Raw genomic sequence first — 20,933 nt, 5'->3', positions numbered from 1 at the left:
CTAGGAATCTAATCCAATTTGGAATAATCACAGTCCTTCCCCTGGGAATTTAAGGAAAATCTGTCTCTCTGTGGTTGGTAATGCACCATTTGTACTCAGAGGGTGTATACAGCCTTCCTTCATTCACCACATGGATTCCTTAGTAAAGAAAACTGGTTATTAGAAAAAAAAATAAGGTAAATGAGCAGAAGTAGACAGAAAAGAAAACAATCCTTGGATTCTCCACAACCTTAATATATGATTGTAGGTCTTCCTAACACCCAGTTGCTCCCCTTAGCTTGGTATCTATGAAGCACTCTTGTATTAATACACTTTTTTCTTTACTGCTTAAACTATTTCAGGTTGTTTTCTATTGTTTATAACTCAAATTATTATCTCCTACCACTAAGAAAGCATGGAAAAGTCGTTTGCCCCCATAGAATACAAAGCAATAGTGCTATCTCTGGAAGTTTACTCTGCAAATCATACAATGTAGAATGTAGGGTGAATATATTTTCTCATGTGATGCCAGATTACATTATTAATAACAAGAGGCAACAAAACATACATGTTTACTACAAATAAGAGACACAGTTGTAAAGTGGCTTCTCATACATCTTACTCTCTTACTCTCTTGGCTAGAAGTCTCTACTCAACTAAATCTCTAGGATAAGGTTGGAAGGGAGCCTGTGACACATCACCCAGCTTAACAGCTCAAATCTTTGTTCTGACCAGTGCTGTCACAGAAGAATTACTCTTCAGCACCATCATCCCTTTGTTCACTTCCTTGTACTATGTGTGCACATATCTATGTTGAAAACCAAACTCTTTTAAAATATTGGCTTTGATTCTTATTTAAACACTTTTCCATGATAACCTTGTACTTTTAAAGCAGTAAACAGAAAAATTACTTTGGAGGAAAATCTTACATTAAAAGTAGAATAGTTTCTAAAACCATTATGCAAAAAAAGCATAAAAAACAGAGTGAAATAAACCCCCCGCCCCCCTAAACATCAAGGTTGTGTAACAGCAGCACTGTTCTTTACCTGAAACTTTTCAAAGCCTCCTTGTGGAAGTTTCCAAGACAAATATATTGTGTTTTCTTCCTGCCCCAAAATCATCAAATCTGATGGTGGGTCTGGATCTAGGGCAATGAAATAAGACACTAGAATGACAGCTTTAGAAAAATCTATAATGTATCAAACTCAGCACCCAAAAACTAAAAAATCGAGTCAAGAAATGGGTAGGAGGCATGAACAGATATTTCTCCAAAAAAGACATACAAATGGCCAACAGACACATGAAAAAATGTTCAACATCATTCGGTATTAGGGAAGTACAAATCAAAACCACAAAGAGCTATCACCTCACACTGGTTAGAATGGCAAAAATTAACAACTCAGGAAACAACAGATGTTGGCAAGGATGTGGAGAATAGCATCTTACGCTATTGGTGGGAATGTAAACTGGTGCAACCATTCCAGAAAATAGCATGGAATTTCCTCAAAAAGTTACAAATAGAACTACCTTATGACCCAGCAACTGCACTACTAGGTATTTATCCAAAAGATACAAATATATAGTTCAAAAGGGCACATGCACCCCAAAGTTTATAGCAGCAATGTTGACAATAGCCAAAATGTGGAAAGAGCCCAGATGTTCATTGACAAATGAATGGATAATGAAAATGTGGTATATAAACACACACACACACACACACACACAGAATATTAGCCATCAAAAAGGATGGAATCTTGCCATTTGCAATGATGTGGATGTAACTAGAGGGTATTATGCTAAGTGAAATAAATCAGTCAGAGAAAGATAAGTACCATATGATTTCTCTCATATATGGCATTTAAGAAACAAAACAGATGAACATAGGGGAAGGGAAGGAAAATAAGATGAAAAAGAGAGGGAGCCAAACCCAAAGGAGACAATGAACTCTAGGAAACAAACTGAGGGTTACTGGAGGGGAGGTGCGGGGAAGGGGTAATTGGGTGATGGTCACTAAGGAGGGCCCTGATATAAGGAACACTGCATATTATTTGCAAATGATGAATCATTTAATTCTATCCCTGCAACTAATAATACAGTATATGTTAATTAAATTGAATTTAAATAATTAAAAAAAAAAAACCCTTGACTGTCACACTATGGAAGAGTCCTAGGATATGGGGTTTTTCCAGTCCGTTTTAGCCTTATGTGATCTTGCATAAATTATCTACCCTGAATCTCAGTCTCCTCAACTCTTCAATGGAAAGGACAAAATAATTTTCTAGAAAGCCTCTTCCCACAATAAAATTATGCAAACTATGGATTTTAACTTTTTCTCATAGCAGAATTCAGTATAAAGTCATTACAAGTGGGATTTTTAACTTACAATTTTATGCACTACATAAAGTAAGAGATCACTCTATCCTCCTTGCCTTAGGTTCACAAATTCCTTTTCCCTTTAAATATTATATCTGAGAAGGTTCTTGAATTTTATTCTTCAAATTGATAACATAACTGTATTTCTAATACATATTAAAAATTTTCATATTGCATTGCTTTAACTGAGAGAAACATAATATTAATATTTTATTGGAATAATTTCATCTGTAAAATTCAAATTTTGCATGAGATTTTTTTTGTCCCTACTTACATATTGATTTAAGTTTATTAGAATGCAGCTCAGTGGTAGATTTAAACCGGAGTCACTGATTCACTATCCTTTTTATTTTTCTGTGATGCATATTCCCTTCTAACTGGAATCAATTTATTATGCTTCCAAATTACCATAATATATTTTAGCTCTATTTTATACATTTATTAATATTCCATCTACCTCCAAATGGAGTTGAGGTGGCTTGTGGAAAAAGGAGGTACAGGAAGGTCAAAATTATTATTATGCAGTAGAAGGTAAAAGGCAAATAGTAAAGTGGAAAAGATGGGGGAAAATAATTGCCAGCCTTGTCTTGGAAAACACAGCCAAAGCAAGGTCATAAAATATGAAAGTATTATGAAACCCAGAGTAGAAATGAAGATCTTGAGATCCAAATAGAATCAGGATCCATACAAAGTCACAGAGCCAAGAATGGGTAGTGTCCTTCCTATGATGTAGCAGCCTTTCTAGTGAAGCACAGTGGTTACAAGGGTAAAATCCGATGTCAGGGAAACCCAAGTTCAAATCTTTGATATCTTGTATAAGCTACTAAAATTTCTAAGCCTCAGTTTCCTCATTTATAAGAAAGGTAAACATATGCATCTCATTAGGATCCATAGAATAAAAGTCGCCATTCAGAATTGTGATATGAAGTATAGAAAATACTTTGCAAAATCTCTGACAAACAACAGGCACTCTATTTGATGATGACAACAATAACAAAGACGGTGATGGTGACCTGATAATGATACAGCCCCAATGAAAGCAGCAAAGAAATTTTCACTTATAAATTTTTTAAATCCAATTTTAAAAATGAAGCTGTTTCTCATCTATTTCTGACATTTCCTCGAATGGTCTTTAGGAGAGGGAGCAGAGTGTCATATCAGTTTTAGTGTTAGACACTGGGTTAAAAATCTCACCCTCGGTGATGAGTTATGAATACCTCTAAACCTTAACCTACATCTGAGGTAGCCTGGGTAGATTCAATACGGTGATGTAAGCACATAATACCGTGCTGGCGATTTGTAACTGGTCAGACATTTTAGCATATTTTCCAGGAATCGATTTGACTGTCACCCATTTTCCAGTGCTTTCTCTTCCTCCACACTGCGAATTCTGACGTTGAGCCTCCTCTCACACTGATAGGACACTGGTCTTTGAGCACAGGTGCATGTGCTGGGCCCAAGTGAAAGGGTTTCTTGGAAACACTGCACATGTTCAGGGCAGGCATACGTGTAAGGGATGCTAATAAGGTCAGAAGAGGCAAACTGAACCCAAATAATGCAATTAAAAAAAAAAAGGCAGTGCTATATACTTTGTCATATTCCAAGTGTTGTTTTGTGTTTCATAAAATGTTAAATACAGTCAAAATAATAGAAAAAATATTGAGTGTCTCATGACAATAATATCTTGAGGTTTAGAGTACTTGGCACTTGCACAAAGAGCTCTGTGTTTGGAATTTAGTAACAAGATTTTGTACATAGGCAGGAATAATTATTCTCATTTTCTAAGTGAAAACTTAATAGTTCTGCCCAAGGTCACATAACTAATAAGTGATAGAGGCAGGAATATAATTCAGGCATTCTCCAAATAAATGCAGGGCTCCTTCTTTTCAAGCATGCCATAAACCACTTACATTTTCATTCATTTTTAATTAGATATTGGCTTTAAACACAACCATTTCCAATCTTTTTTACACATGAAAAGTCAATTAAATATAAAATAAACTTACAAGTGCTAACCATGAGGACAGTAGGATGGCTTCTCTTCAGTCCCTTGGTAGTTATAATGCTAATTAAAAAGTCAGTCCCTGAAGCAAGGCTATTAAATGTGAAGGTCCTACACGTTAAAAAAAAAAAGTCACATATTAAAATGTTCAGCTCAGAAACATTTGGAAAACTCCCATCTTCTCACCCTGTCTACAGAAAGAATTTTATATATAAGTCTTGTGGTATTTTTACTGTCAATCTGCTATGCTCCAGCACAAATAGTTAATGAGAAATCATAGCTTCTTGTGCAGAGAAATTAATTTAAGTAAAAAATGAGATATCTTGAATTAATTCATTATTATATGCAGAAAGGATTATTACTCTACATCTGACTCAGTTATTCTAATCACAATGCAGCCCAAAATGTTTTTACAATGTTTTCTAATTTCTTTTTTTTTAAATTTTATTTATTATTTATGATAGTCACAGAGAGAGAGAGAGAGAGAGAGAGAGAGAGAGAGAGAGAGAGAGGCAGAGACACAGGCAGAGGGAGAAGCAGGCTCCATGCACCGGGAGCCCGATGTGGGATTCGATCCCGGGTCTCCAGGATCGTGCCCTGGGCCAAAGGCAGGCGCCAAACCGCTGCGCCACCCAGGGATCCCCTGTTTTCTAATTTCTGTTTATATTAAGTCACTAATATAGCTTTTCAAAAATGTATATATAAAATGTTAATCTCGTGTTCCATGTAACTTGACTCCATTTCTTTTCTCAATATTTTCATACCTTTGTGTGGAAGACAGGAGGACTTCCTCTTTCATTAAGCTTTTGCTGGATATTGAAATGATGTATCCATCCAGAAGACTTCTAGCTGATGGCCAGCTAACAGTTATTGCACTGGAGTTTCTACTATGGTTCATAAATTCAGCTGCACTTGGGGCTATATCATTAAAACAAACACATAAAATAACATTTTCTACTGCACAAAGCACCTGCTTTACCACAGCCTTGAAACACTCTCAAGATCTGTTTTACTTTCTGCAAACTCTGAGGGTAACCAAGACATTCCTTTCATTTTTCCTGGTACATATGAAAAGCTAAAAGTCAAAAAAAGAGAAAAAAAAAAAAAACAACCCTAGCAAGAATCATTTTAAACTTTAAAATGGAGCCAATAGGTGTTATTGTAGTACTGTAACCAATATTTCGTTGCCTCAGAAATGTAGGGAGAGATTATATCTTGGTCTTGCGCAACCACTGAAGAGGAGTAGAATATGCTGCCCCAAAATACTCCTCTTCGGCATAAGGATTATTTTGAGCTGGTTATTTTTAAAAAATGCAGACACAGGAGAAACTCTGAAAACTGAGTAAAATTACCTTCTGTAAGAGACATTTTACAATTATAAGGGAAATCTCTATTCATAAGAGTGTCTCCCTCTACTGGGCAGAGAAGTCTAACTAAATCTCTAGAATATTTCTCAGCCATTAGAAACGACAAATACCCACCATTTGCTTCGACGTGTGGACCTGGAGGGTATTATGCTGAGTGAAATAAGTCAATCGGAGAAGGACAAAAATTATATGGTCTCATTCATTTGGGGAATATAAAAAATAGTGAAAGGGAATAAAGGGAAAAGGAGAAAAAATAAGTGGGACATATCAGAAAGGGAGACAGAACATGAAAGACTCCTAACTCTGGGAAACGAACTAGGGGTGGTAAAGGGGGGGTGGGCGGGGGGTGGGGGTGACTGGGTGGCGGGCACTGAGGTGGGCACTTGAAGGGATGAGCATTGGGTGTTATTCTGTATGTTGACAAATTGAACACCAATAAAAAATAAATTTATTAAATAATAAAAAAAACTTATCAATGGAGAAGATAGATCTAAATCTGCATAACAATCTTACGTTTGTTTACTGTGCTTTTCCTGGTAGCCTCCCATAACTGGCTCCCTTATCCCCCCTCAACATTTTCTGGAGATAGTATTTAAAGTGGTGGTTTAGGCCATTTCAGAGAGTTTCTCGTATTCCCTGGGTCTCTCCCATGTATGCACGGATTATACATATTTTTAAATTTTTGTTTTTATTTCTCTCCTGTCAATCAGTCTTAGGCAGATTGAGGTGTCTCAGTCAAGGACCTAGAAAGGTAGAGAGAAAACTAATTTTCCCCCAAAACCACCAATCCCAAAAATATTTAATGATTCTTGTAGGACTCATTCCAATTAAATACCAAACAATGACAAGGTTCTATTTCAGCAGGAAAAATCATTGTAATCTAAATATGCAATGTCAGGGATCCCTGGGTGGCAGGTTTGGTGCCTGCCTTTGGCCCAGGGCGCGATCCTGGAATCCTGGGATCAAGTCCCGCGTTGGGCTCCTGGCGTGGAGCCTACTTCTCCTTCTGCCTGTGTCTCTGCCTCTCTCTCTCTCTCTCTCTCTCTGATGAATAAATAAATAAAATCTTTTTAAAAAATATGCAATGCTTCCCTTGTTTCCCAAGGAAAAAAAGGTAAATGAAATAGTGTACAATATATATTTTGTATCTAAAATTCTTCCATGTATAACAAAGGAACAAAACTGCCAAGATATTCTCTCCCAGTTCCAGTCTGTGTTAATAGTAAAAGAATATCAGACATGACCAGTTTCTAAACACATAAATCAATGTTTCCGTAGCATCAGCGTCGAGAATCACTAAAATATCTACATTAGTAGAGTAGTTGAAAATTTTACGTCACCTAGATATGAAAATGTACACATTTTGCCCACATTCTTCCCAATCATCCCATATTTCGTGTGACTAGCATGGAATAACCACCATCTGCCATGGGGAGTAAGTTGCTAACACTGAGGAAATGTCACTTCATTGTCTGCTTAACTGAACGATGAAGAAATTAAATCACAAATGGAAAATCTGGCCAGGCCCCAGGCAATTAGCCACTCTACTGCCTGGCAAGGCATGTACAAAAGAGGTTATTCTAACCCAGATAAGGGGAAACAGAAAAAAAGAGACAAGAGAAGACACTGCCTGCCCCTAAAGAAAATCTGGGAAGAATAAACTATTTACTAAATCTTCCCTAAAGAAAAAAAAATCTTCCCTAAAGAATGAAATAAATACTTGAACGCTGAATAATACCCTAAAGTGCTTATTACACAGGCTGTACCTGTCTGTATTTCCTTTATATGAGGAGTGCTGTCTTTAAAACCTTCTTTTTCAGTGCGAATTGAGAAAGTGTACACTGTGGCAGGATCCAGGTTAGAGAATGTTGCTGCTTCTCGAACTACCTTCTGGACCTATCAATCCAAAAGAAGTAAATTAGCAAGTGTCCATTATAAAAATGTTCCACGATTCAACACAACCAAATAAGCATGGGGGCTATTTAGTTTCACTACTATCTAATGTAAGAATGCAGTAATATTGGATTCAGCATGAAAGATTCAAGTTTAATGCTTCCAAGAGCCGCTTGTAACATACCATGAAAGCAGCAGTACAGTTCATGCATGTGATTTCATAATGCTGAAAATTCCCATCAGCTCGATTCCAGAGAATTTCTATGGAAGAGTCTGTTACTTTGCCCTCATGGATATTTGATGGTGCTTCCAGACCTACCCCAAACACACAACACATTTAAATTCTCCTTATATGTTTTCTTTTAATTTATATCCCTTTAAAGAGGAAAAAAAAACCCACAATGCAAGAAAAGAACCATAAAGTTTATTAATCAGTCCTCTCTGTATCCAAATTTAAAATAGTTGTTCACACATACATGACAGTTTATCAAATATAATAATCAGTTGCAATACTCAGAGTCATTGCAAACACCATAACAAGGAGCTAACTTGGTTTTGCAGCAAAAGCTACACAGCAACAAACTCACAGTAGCAAATGCATAATATTCAAAAGAAGAAAAAGAGATTAAAGCTTTCTGAAACTATTACCATAAGTTAAAAAGACAACAGAGAGAAACATATGAAATACAGACAAGGGAGTAAAAGAATCTTCTTTGTATCAAATATTGGCTAAAGCCAAAATCAAATTTTATCTGATGAATTTTAATGGTTATGTTTTCTATTTTAAAGATCCCATTCAGCATAAAGAAAAAGAAATTTTCAGACAAAAATTACAGCTTTAGACCATCATCTTAGATATCGATATATTTTGCCACTTGTATCACAATATTGACATATTTAGATGATCAAATACTAATTATTTTTAAAGACAAGAACTGCCAAATATAATGCTGCCCTTATGATTTATAATATAGGGAAGAGACAGAGAATACATATATAAAAAGTATATAAAAATTGCAAGCAAAAATAAAGTGTAAACGTACTAAACTGATTATAAATATGCTAAAATACTATTACAATAATGTGATCAGTGATATCAGTTTGGGAGTATTTTATGAAAACTTGAGCTTAAACAGGAATGTTAAGATTACAATTTGGGAGGAAGAAGACACGTGGTGGTATAATAATATGTGAATATTCATAGGAAGAGCAAAATATGAACCTAGATATGTTATAATCAAAATTATAACATATTTTAGAGTGCATATGATTTTTGTATGGCATTTATTACTCTGTGCCACTCATTTCTATATCTCCTGGGTCAATATAAATAAATGATAAATGTCATGTTTCTCAGTGTTCAGAATGAATATTTGTAGAATTTGGGAGTGACTTAAAGAAAAGATGAATCAAAGTTGATTGAAATTCAAAATGTAAGTACTGGTATGAACAATTATAACACATACTAATTTTAAATATGCAAAGAAGTGAGTAAAATATATACTGGCTCCTTCCAGACAAAGGGCAGCATGGAGAGAGGAAACACATGCTAAGATTATGTGCTTTGAGACACACCATTAAGTGTCTGTAGACAAACAATATAACCTAATTCTCATAATTTGCCCAAAATTATTCACATTCCTTACTCTTCAAATAAATCATTGTAAGTTCTGATTAATATGCAAGTACATTTTTTGCTAATGGATAGATTTAAAAATTTCATGACTTCTCAGTTTTACATAAAGTTAGCTCTTTCTCTATACTTGGGCAGTGAAAGACCAGGCTTAGCAGTAAGGTATTTGATTATTTTAAAAGATCTCTGAAGACAACTGCATTGAAGTGAATGTAGCCTACTAATACAAAATTGTACACAAAATCAAAATCAAGAAAAAATTTATGTAAGTCCCAAACACTTACATGTTTTTACTGCAGGCACGTAATACGTATTACTTAATTTAGTCCCACTGGTGATGGAAACAAAGAAATTATACTCCGTGCCTGGGGTTAAATTGCCAACAGTTATTTTATTGTCATGTTTCAAGGGCTTAGTTACATTTGGCCCTCCTTCGATTGCAATATGTATGCCATCAAACACTCCAATATCAGGCATTTGAACAAATAAGATTACAGAGGTGCTATGACTTTCATATGGGATGACAATCTGGACTGGCTTGGGCTCTGAAAGATAAAAAGATTCATAGTTAGTGGGTTTTTTTTTAATTTCAAAGACATTTCTTTCTATTGTCTGGCATGTTCTAGAATATGTGAAAATAAATGCCTGTGCAAATTTATGTCTACTATGTCAGTATTAGACAGAAAAATAAGGTGGACATTCTGATAGACCGTACGTACACATATACTGAAAGTACCTGATTAAGTTTCATTTTTTGATTCTCCATCATAGTTTCAAAAATACAAGAATCTAAGAGGTTCTGATTTTTTTAAACTTTTGGTCTATTTATTAAGCAAATGCATTGTAAACCTATATACTAGGAGGAGTTCTGAAATAAGGCCAGATTCCTGCATTCAGAGTTCCCAATCTCAAGAAATAGATACACAAATCACTACCCAGAATCCCAAGTGGATGGAGCTGGTAACATGAACACAAGCTGTTGGGAATAGAGGAAAAAAACAATTCTAGCAGAGATCACTGGAGAAGGCTTCCAGAGTCTATGATGTTTAATCTGCACCTTAAAGTACAAGTTTGCCAGAAGGAGTGTGTGGTGGGGAGAGGGGACAAGAAGGGAATTGCAGACAAAGAGAAAACCATGAGGGAGGCATGGAAACCACAAAGGGCGTCATCGTCCTCGTGTATTCAGGGAATAGCAAGCTCTTTCAGCTGTTTACTAGCAGAGCAAGTTACTAATCACCAGTCTTGGGCAACCAGTTACTAATCTTTGGCAAGCTACTACGTCATTCCATGTCTTGGTTTCCTCATCCCTGAAGTGGGAAGGAGACGAGGATCTACTTTGTAAGATCCTTGTGATGAGTCAATGAGAAACTGTATTTATACCCAAAGCACTTAGTTGCAGGCACATGGCAGGTCCTCAGGGTGGGTAAAGCCTGGGGTATGTGTGAGGAACAGGGACCAGGCATGCAAGGCCACCTCTGAGGCTGGGTGCTGTCTGCGAGAGGCTTTGCATGCCAGGCTATGGAGGTCAGACTTGATCATGTAGGCACAGGGATTTTGAACAGACATTTCGTTTCATTTTTAGGAGCACAGTCCTGGCAACAGTTGAGAGGAAGGATTCGCTTACATTTCACACTCTCGCTGACCTCTACGTGAGAGCTTTCTTGTACTGCAATCCTCCACTGTACTATTTAGAGCAGATTTGAAATTTTAGATGATTTCTATTCACATTATTTTTTTCCTCAGGTCAATTTTAATTTCAATTTCATTTGTGGGTTATTGAAATACTACCCAGCATATCCTTAGATCTGTCTTTCTTCCAAGGAGGTATCTTCTTCTAAGATAGACATTCTGAAGAAATATTTTTTCCTCCAGAGAATAATTAGACATAGTTTGCTTTTCAGTTTTCTTTGTGACATCTGGTTTGATGTAATGAAACTTGTTCTAAGTCAATGACACTGTATTTGATAATGTGATTCCTCCAGTTTACCCAGAGCCAGTACTGTGTAAAAGGATTTAAACAAATACCTATAATTAGCATTCTAGAACATAAAATCTGTGCAATATCTCTATTAATTCATTCATTTGTAACATATAACTTTCCTTGCCTTTGAAAAAGGGTAGTTACGAGGAAATGTTCAATATATTAACCATAACAAATACCATATGGCATATAATTGGGTTTCAAAGCACTTTTACTATGTTTTCCCTTTTCCAGTTATATTAACTTTCCTTTTTCTGTCATCACTAATTTTTTTGTGGGCTTCCTCTTTAAATTCCTTAGAGCTCTCTTCAGTTACAAAGCTCTTACACTAAGCATGGTTTTTCCAAGGCTAGTATGATGTCCCACAAGTATCCAACCCATCTGAATGTGTGAGCAATGATCTGAGAGCTTCTAAATATGCCTGAGTAGAAATTAAATATCTGGAGATTGGAAATAAGTGGCCAGTGTAGTCATGGAAACAGTTCACTTCCATGTTCCTAGGCGCTGAAGATATTTTCTAAGGAGAGACAATGCTTTAAATAGGCATTACCTAATTTAGTTTCTAAAAGTGTATAGAGTCTGTGACATTCTCTATAGTGGGTAAATGTGGGGCTTTTCATCAGTTCCACCTGTTCAGGGAATTAGGACCAATGGCATCAATATAATGACCTATCAAAGCAGATGAACACCAAGGCTATAAAGGTGTAGAATGAGACAAAGTTCTTTCTTTTCTTCAAAACTATATCCTGAACCTCTGGAAACTCAAGTAAGAGAAGGTGTCACTTAAAAAAGAGGGAGAGAGAGAGACAGAGAGAGGTATAGCCATATTCTGGAGATTTCTAGGTGTTTCTACTTCAGTGATTGTGACCTTTATCTTCACCCATTTTCCTAAAAAAGATTTTTCAAAAGAAGTGGTATCCTTGGGGGCTGTATGAGGTTTTTTCAATATAAGACAAATGGAACAGGACCAGATTCAAAGGCTTTATTATAGGCAAGGGAGAACAAGGTCTCAGAGATTTCCAGGCTATCTTTAAATTTATTCTTCTATACTAGGGAAAGGAAACTCAGATACTAGCTCTCCTTCCCTCAAGGAAAGTACAGTTAATTCCTCCAACAATGAGAGACTACAAAGGCAACTGAAATGGCTTTCCTATGGTTGAAACACTAGGGATGCTCATTGTTCCTCAAAGCCACCAACCAGTCTAGTCCTACTGAGAAATAAAAATCATCACAACACCAAACACTCTCATAGTGCTTGCTTGGGATCTGAGCCCTTAAATTTCATTAATTTCATACTGTAGATAAGACTATTATCATTCCCATTTTAGAGAGAAGGAAACTGAGGGCCATTAAAGGTTGAGGGACTTCCCAGTGGATGTAAGCTGATAATCATGGAGTTGGAATTTCATCCAAGGCAATCCAGTTCCAAGGTCTGTGCTCCTAAGGACTGCCTTCTCCTAAAGGTTACATGTAATGGTTCAGGTGCGGCACAATCATAACTGGAAGTCAAGTTTTGCTGGTTATTTTCAGGATGCTTTAGAGAGATGGACAAATATGCTTCAATAGGAAAAGGGAAATCAATGAACATGTAAGTTTTATTTTCTTCCATGTGTCTACAAAAGGTCATTAAAAGGTAAATGTCCCTCTGTGCTTAACCATCTCAAAGTTCATGGAAGAGAGAAACGGGACATGATAAATAGCAGTTATCAAATGTTTGTTGAATGAATGCATACAGAGAATTAGTTTTTATCTATGCACCTTGGGATAGGGTAATATTTGTTTCATCATCTGAGACAAATAAAAATGATAAATAATTCTACAGCCTCTCATGTTTAGAACTGAAGAGAAAAGCCCATAGAATGATAAGTAATGGTGATATGCTTCAAGGAACTAAAGATAATTTACCAGAAAGAAAGAAACTATAGAAACCAGCAACACCTAATGGCAATTTCCGAACAAGTGAAGTTCTTTCACATGAATCAGGGAGTAGGTTTGTTCTGTGATGCTTCTGGAAAACAGACATGCCTTACGATAGATAACAATCATGCACTACAAAATGATCAGAGGCACTATGCTAGGAATTGCATATCAGGTGAAGCATTGCAAGATCTCTGTCCTAACTTCAAACCCCCAAATTCTATCACTTTCCTAGAATTTATGTATGTTAATCATGTTTCAGTTTCTATGCTGGAGAGCATTTTACAAATAAGTGTTTGAGTGAAACAGAGTCAAGAACTGTGCTTACACCTGAAGATAAAAGGCTGAGTATGATTTCAAAGAAGTTCATTTTCTAGAAAGGGACATAAAGTTTTTATATTTTAGATAACAGAGAGGTTGCAATATGCTGAGTTTCCTGGACTCAAAAAAAAAAAAAAAAAGATAGGACTTTTAGAGCTGGAAGTTAATTTAAAAATATATTCAATGATCTAAATTTTCAGAGAGAAAACTTAGGCCCCAAGACACTATGGGGACACTGTAACCTCATAGTGCTAATTGCTGGTTACAGTTCATTTCCCATCTATGAATTTTAATTTTGGTACTTCCATTTTGCCAGTAAAAGTGTTTGGGTTGTTTGATGGGCATGAAATAATTCTTTTTAGGAGAATCTTTTTTTCAGGTGCTTTCTTTTTCTTAACTTTTTCCTATGATAATTATTTTCAGGCATGTTTTCTCAGAAATTTAAGTATGAAAGCGCTGTACACAAATTTAGTTTTAGTCTTTGGAGGACAAAGTGAGAAGATTTGATGTTACTTGTGTGAGGACATTACTGGTTCATCATTTTTTGGACCAGGTCTTTTTTTCCATCAGGCTGCCCTATTGTCAGAAAAAAAGGCCCTGTGGGGTCCAATGTTCTTTCCTTCCTCAGAGTTACCTCCTTCTACCTAAATGGGCTAGAAGTCAAAACCCTAGGTGCCCCCCTTCCTTTATTCTTCACATGCAGTCCATCACCAAAGCTCAGACTTCCTATGCCCATACTATAAAATATATCTACTATTTTCCATCGGCATCCTTCCCACCCTTGTCTGCCATAATATTTTGCCTAAATTCCACAACCGTCTCTTACCCAGTTGCCCTACTTCCATTTCTGGCCCTTTACAAATCATTCTTTGCACAGAGAGAAATTTTTGTAACACAGATCACACCATCACTCTCCTGTATGAAACCTTCAGTGACTTCCCATTGCCCTAAAAAACAGACTCAAAAGCACAGCATACAAGCTCTATGTGATCTAACCCCTGAACTCCAATACCATTGCGTATTCCCTTTCTCCCTCTTCATTAGATGCCATGTGTTCTGGCCTTTTTGTTCTTAGATACACCAACCTATTCCTTGTTTTATAGCCTTTGTGTCTTTACGCTAGGAGTTCACGTCTGAAGTACCCTTCCTCCATCCGATTGCACTATGGCTCCTTCTCATCTATTAGGCCTCCATTCAAATGCAATGTCCATTACAGTCCATCTATACTAGAACCACCCACCCTCTTCAGTTACTCTTTGCATCACATCACTTTGCTTTTTTCCCTCCTAATGTTTAGCATGATTTATAAATATCCATAAATATTATTTAATTTATTTACTTATTTCTTTTCCTTCTCCTTCCTTAATAGATTTTCAATGATTATCTATTGAGTGAATTACTCTTATTTGATAAAGAATATAGAGATTTGCTGTTGGTTTGGTCCTAAACCTTTTAAATACTGTCAATATTTTGTTTCAGTGTGCTACAACAGCATGCCTTTGTCAATAGGATAATAATTACAAATATTCATAAAGCTATGTGTCAGGCACTGTTCTAAGTCCCTACCTTTACTAAATCAGCTATTCTCAAGAAAATCCATGAACTAAATACTCATATTTTCTCCCCTTTTACAAATGGATAAATGGAGGCATAAAAAGAGTACATTGCCTGGGGACACTCAACTAGTTGAGCCCAGATTCAAAGCTAGATAGTGTGGCTTTAGAGTGAAGTTTCTAATCATAAACAATGCTGCCTTTATTCAAGCATTAAGCATTTTCAGTAGACGAATGCAAGCCACTCCAGGTCCTGGACAACCATTAGATAACTATATCAACAATCTACTTAGAAAGGTAAAGCCGGTGACCAGAGGGGTGTGTCAGGGAATATTCTACAATATCCCCAAATTGGCAGATATCTGTTAGGAATGAAAAATATTTGATTCTCACTTAGAGTTTGTTGAATAGTTACCAGCTCACTCAAGTTCCCATTTATCACTGTTGCCATTCCAATGTCATATGTCATTCCAGGGGTTAAATTATCAAACTTGAATCTATTAGCATCCTTTAGAAAAAGCTTCATGACTTCTCTTGTATCCGATACAGGTCTGATTTGAATATAGACCTCGTGGCCATCTTGTGGGGATTCCCACTGAAGAATTATACTGTCCTCTCCTACATCTTCAGGGTTAGCATGAACTTTCTGAGGAGGATTAATACCTTAAAGAAAAAGATAAATAGATACATATATCTAAGTTTATTGTTAGCATTACTCTTGCTGTGGAGTAAAAATGTCTTAATCCAATATTGGTTCATGTTTAAAGTAAATTAAGCAAATCCCTACATCATCATGACTTGAAATTGATTCAATTTTAGGGAAAAATATCTTATTATTTATGCAAGATTTGTCAACAAGATTAAGCACATTATATACATCAAGGAAAACTAGAAAGTCTTTAGCAAATTCTTCAGATTTTTGAGAGTTCCATCAGAGTAACGTTCCCATTGTCAAGATTACTCATTTTTTCATCAGATGCGCAAGGGCACCTACTATGAACCCAGCACTCACTCACCTAGGCATATAAGGGGCATCAAAAAATAACAAAGGTCACTGCCTTATGCATTTTATATTGTAATGGGTGGAAATACACAATAAACAATTATATAACAAATGTGTAGATGATATAGTACTTTAGACATGATAGTGTTAAGGAAAAAAAAAGAAAAAGTAGGCTAAGGTTAAGGACACCAGGAATGAGGTAGCTGTAGGGAAGAAGTTGGGGTATTAAATAGGGAGTCCAGGGCAGGTGTCTTTGAAAAAATGAGATTTTGAGCAAAGTACTTGAAAGAAGCTAAGAAAGTTAGACATGCAATATCTGGAAGAAGAGCTTTCCAGGCAGGGGGAAAAAAGAAAAACAGCTAAAGCAAAAGCTTTTACATGGTGGGAGTTTACTTGGTATCTTCAAACACAGAAAGAAAACCAGAGTGAAAGGAGAAAGTAGTAGGATGAGGCCAGGGGTTAACAGAGACCCAGAGGCTTCACGGGCTTTTATTTTGAACAAAACAGGTAGCAACTACAGTTACATGCAGAAGCATGATCTCTCCTAAATTTTAAAGAATCACTTGGGCTACCATGTTAATAACCAACTACACAGAGGGCCACTGGTTGAAACAGAGGAGGCAAACCCAGGACTCTTGGCAAGAGAGAGTGGTGGCCTGGATGGGGAAGTAGGGACAAATATTGGGATTCTAGATTTATTGCAAAGATAAAAACAACAGGATTTCCTGATAGCTTGGGTATAGACTGAAGAAAAACAGAAGAGTCAAGGATACCTTCAAGGTTTTTGACCTAAACAACTGGATGAATGGAAGGGTCATGAATTTACCTGACATGGCTATAGGTACAGCAGATTTGGGTGGAAACATCTGTCCTTCTATTTTGGGTATGTTGGATTTACAGTATCTATTAGATATCCAAATGAGACATATTACTGAGTAAACATACATAGCTCTGAAATTCAGGAGTAAGGCCTGGGGACTAAAGATACAAACTTGGGAGTTATTAACATATAGTTGGCTTTTTTTTTAAAGCTTTGGGTCTGGTATTTATCATAGAAATAGTTGCAACTTTGTACTACTTTTCTAATTTCTGAAGGGTATGATATTCATTTGGAAATAGGGCATTATCAGAGTGTGCTATTTTTACAGAAAAAATCAGAGAACGCTATTGATATTCTATCATAATAACTGAAGAAAATACTTTGGCTTATCTCTTTACACAATTTACTTGACTATTAAGCCTTGTGACTTTTAATACTATACAATTCTTTGGAAATAGTAACATCTTCCTTTTCGTCTTAATTATTTATCCTGTGTTTTATGCTTCCTCTAAACTTTTTACAGTTCGCCAACACGAAGATCAATCCTTAGTTCATGTCCAAGAGTAATAACATAATTTTGAACTATGTAGTAGTTACACTTTACTTAATCTTTAAAGAATTCTCCATGATTTTCATCATTATTTGGTTCCCAGAAACAATAACTTGACTTTTCTTCTGTTTTGAGATTCATTTCCTATCAACACAATAGAACACCAGACTTTAAGTTTTCAGGAAAATATCACTCTGGGTCAGATCCATAATCTGTCGATCCTATATAACATCACAAAATTCTAGCTGGTCTGACTCTAGGCATTGAAATTAATTACTTATGTAAAACTATTAGAGAATGCTAGAATAGTACAATTAAACAAACTGTCCACAGGATTCCAAGGGGAAACAATTTGTATAGCTGCAAAACTTACAAACATTTACTATAGTGGAGGATGAAATCTACTGAATGCCACTCATAAGCAGATATTGAGGAAAAGAGATTTGGTGAGTCTCTGATAAAGGGATTTCTGCGCATGCACATGCATTTTCATGGGAGAGGGTCCATTAATTTTCCACATTCTCAAAAGGCTCCCCAAAAGTTAAATTTTACTGAATAAAATATTCTCCTTAAAATGTATGAAGGCTCTTCACATTCTGCGCTTTGCCTACATTTTCTAGATTCTCTACATGCCCCCTATATTCTCGTCTTGTCAGATTAATTGTGATTTGCTAATGTTCAAATGTCAGCCCCTTCTAAAAGCCTTGTCTGGCTTTCCCACCTATGCCTACATAGATGCCTCTTCTTTGATCCTGTCTGCCTGTGCACTTATTGTTTGTCCTACTTACAGCATCCTCTTACCTCCTGGCTAATTCCTGTTCTTCCCCCTGAAGCAATATATAACTCCACCAGAAGACTTCTGGGTTAATTGATCCCTTTGTATATTCCCATACTACCCAGAGCATAACCCCTGTAGTAACTATAATATAGCATGATCATTGTTTTTTTAACTTACTTGTCTCACTCTATTAATATATAAGCCCTTTAAAGGCAGAAGCTAGGTTTTATTCACCTTTGCATCTCTGGTGCCTATTATAAACCCCTGCATCTCTAGTACCTATTTTTCAGTTCCTGATACTAAAAAATAATTTATTGGGTGAATAACGAGTAAAAAAAAGAATATTGCTTTAACCTTAGGAGAGTAAAAGAGCACTGGATGTGTGCTCTTTTCCTACATATGCACTCCTGTGTCAGCTTATAGTTAATATACAGAGCAAATGACCCCAAAATTAAAAGTGTAGACACACACATACCTTCATCTTGTCCCCCTGTTAAATAGCTACATGCCATGGGAGATTTTTAATTCAACTTCAAAATGAATAAATCTGTGAGAAATCCTCCTAGTCTCCCTGTCAGTTAAAAATGGAAGCTTCTTGGGGATGCCTGGGTGGTGCAGCGGTTTAGCGCCTGCCTTTTTGGCCCAGGGCGTGATCCTGGAGACCCGGGATCGAATCCCACGTCGGGCTCCTGGTGCATGGAGCCTGCTTCTCCATCTGCCTATGTCTCTGCCTCTCTCTGTGTGTGTGACTATCATAAATAAATAAAAAATTAAAAAAAAAATGGAAGCCTCTTAAAGAGAAGAGATCTATGGTTACCAGAGAGGATCTGGGTTGGAGAGTGGGCAAAAAGGACGAAGGGGGTCAATCATAGCATGATGGATGGCAACTAGAATTTTGAGTGATCATTTTCTTGTGCACACAGATGCTGAATTATGTTGTACACGTGAAACATATATATTAAGAAAAAGAAAGCATCTTCGTAAGCATGAAAGATTCAACCAAGCATTTACCCATTGATGGGTGCTTTGAGCTCAAGGAAGAGAAAACATCAGCTATACTATCCAGTTGGAAAAATACTTTTGCTTAGGATTTGCTGCACTGAATACATGTATATTAAGCATTTGTACTTAATAATCATTAAATAGTATCTTTTACTGTTGTTATTTTCAAAGTATGGCTAGTATTCCCAGTGAGTAGAAGACTAATTGATCTACGGCTGTGCACATTTTCCATTCCTCCTACCTCAGCTCTAGTGTGTTTAAATTTTAGCTGGTATGATTTGATTAGGATTTCAGCCAAAGGCCTTTTGCATATAGGCATGTTAAGTACACACGTGCAAACATATTACACACATAGGGATATACTCCAAAACGTGCTTAATTATGCATTGTTTCATACAACAGTGTTTTAGCTTTCCAAAAAGGTTGATTTAAAGATTTAATATATATATTGCTTAATTAAAAGGCAGATTACTTCAATGATTATCTTCTAGACAATGATTCAAAATTACCATAAGGAGGTGAATGATTAGAAATGCATTTGCCCAAAGTCCTGGGATGATACTGCCCCCTAGGGGTCTACTCATCACACTGTGTGAGAAAATCAAGAATGGAGTAAAACTGAATAAATCTGCAGACCTTACTTGTCGGATCTAGTGTGTTAAAAAGAACTGGATGAACTAATCTTCATGTTTCGTGATAACTTATTTCCGAGCCAAGGCTATTATAAGAAATATATCTTCTAGGAACTCTGGTAGGAACAACGCAGATGTTTAAATAGTCCATGTAAATCTAAACGAATTTAGTATTTAGAATCCATGCTTAATTTTGATTCAACACTCAAATGTTTAACTGTATTCATACCAATGAAGGATCAACATAATTAAATTTCACCAAATAAATTTCAAAATATGAAGTTTATATTTTCTATTAAAAGGCAAAATTGGCCCATGCTTACCTGTAACGGCTGAAATAGGTCTCTCAGAGCATCCTAAAGTTCCTCTTTCCCCTACACTGAATAAATATATCAGATAATGATGGAAAGGTTTGAGATCTCCGATTTTCACTGATGTGTTGAGTTTTTCAACAAACATCTCTTCTGATTTATTGTTTTCCACATTCAAACTAGTCACAAGATAATGGTGAAAAGATGCAAGATCTGGAGGATTCCAGTGTAAAAATATTTCTGTTGGGGTCACATGAGTAACTGTGATATTTTGAGCTGATAACGGGCCTAGGAAATTTTAAAAATAAAAAAAACCCTTTATATTAGTGATACAGTCTGGCATAGTAATCTCTCACCTCTCAGTACTTCCATAAAACTCTAGTTTGAAGAGAAAAGGAAAATTGGATTTGAATCCCGACTTTCCCATTGTAGGCCTCTACTTTCTGAGTAAATTATTTACTCCTTCGAGCCTCCATTTTCTTGACTGTAAAATGGGAATTATAGTAGCAACTGCCTTGAAAATTTATTATGAAGATTAAATGAGGTAAGGAATGTAGAGCACTTGGCAAAATGACAGACATTATTAGTTCAATGACTATTTTTACTACAAACCACCAAAAGAGGACACTTCTAGAATTCCATGATCACATCTTACACATCTTTTACTTCCTCTGTCTAGTCAAATTAGAGAGCAGGGACTTCCTATTACTTACTCTTCATTCCTGTCATCACTAGAACTCAGGCATCCATCCTCTTGCAGAAATATTTCCCCACTCCAAACCATTTCCTCCAGTGCCAGTCAGTGGTTTTCCCAGTTA

At 36.2% G+C, this 20,933-nt stretch overlaps 2 protein-coding genes across 2 annotated transcripts; both read right to left on the bottom strand.

Annotated features, from left to right (window-relative positions):
• Positions 1-992: 992 nt before the first annotated feature.
• Positions 993-7,951, bottom strand: LOC129520617 (tenascin-R-like). Its single transcript, XM_055341716.1, has 5 exons — positions 7,799-7,951; positions 7,488-7,617; positions 5,119-5,272; positions 4,359-4,465; positions 993-1,123 (listed from the first exon to the last, which is right to left on the bottom strand). Exons 1-5 carry the CDS (start codon positions 7,949-7,951, stop codon positions 993-995), a joined length of 675 nt encoding a protein of 224 aa, XP_055197691.1.
• A 1,259-nt stretch (positions 7,952-9,210) lies between these two features.
• On the bottom strand, positions 9,211-20,326 carry LOC129520834 (tenascin-like). The gene is made up of 3 exons (XM_055342040.1): positions 20,128-20,326; positions 15,413-15,682; positions 9,211-9,792 (listed from the first exon to the last, which is right to left on the bottom strand). Exons 1-3 carry the CDS (start codon positions 20,261-20,263, stop codon positions 9,509-9,511), a joined length of 690 nt encoding a protein of 229 aa, XP_055198015.1. The 5' UTR covers positions 20,264-20,326; the 3' UTR covers positions 9,211-9,508.
• Positions 20,327-20,933: the final 607 nt, after the last annotated feature.

This window comes from Nyctereutes procyonoides, unplaced genomic scaffold (assembly GCF_905146905.1).
Source record: "Nyctereutes procyonoides isolate TBG_1078 unplaced genomic scaffold, NYPRO_anot_genome, whole genome shotgun sequence".
In the NCBI taxonomy this organism is placed as follows: Eukaryota; Metazoa; Chordata; class Mammalia; order Carnivora; family Canidae; genus Nyctereutes; species Nyctereutes procyonoides.
This window is presented reverse-complemented; position numbering and strand designations above follow the sequence as displayed.

Bases quoted from the DNA above. Each gene is read 5' to 3' on its own strand.
- LOC129520617 (XM_055341716.1), bottom strand. From the start codon at position 7,951: ATGTGTTGTGTGTTTGGGGTAGGTCTGGAAGCACCATCAAATATCCAT. The intron at 5,273-7,487 runs GTACAGCCTGTG...TTAATGATATAG, and splicing joins TATAAAGGAAATACAGACAG to CCCCAAGTGCAGCTGAATTT. The intron at 4,466-5,118 runs GTATGAAAATAT...TTTAACGTGTAG, and splicing joins CTCCTGTCTTCCACACAAAG to GACCTTCACATTTAATAGCC.
- LOC129520834 (XM_055342040.1), bottom strand. From the start codon at position 20,263: ATGTTTGTTGAAAAACTCAACACATCAGTGAAAATCGGAGATCTCAAA. The intron at 15,683-20,127 runs GTAAGCATGGGC...TTTTTCTTTAAG, and splicing joins ACCTATTTCAGCCGTTACAG to GTATTAATCCTCCTCAGAAA. The intron at 9,793-15,412 runs GTGAGAATCAAA...TTTATCTTTCAG, and splicing joins AACTATTCAACAAACTCTAA to AGCCCAAGCCAGTCCAGATT.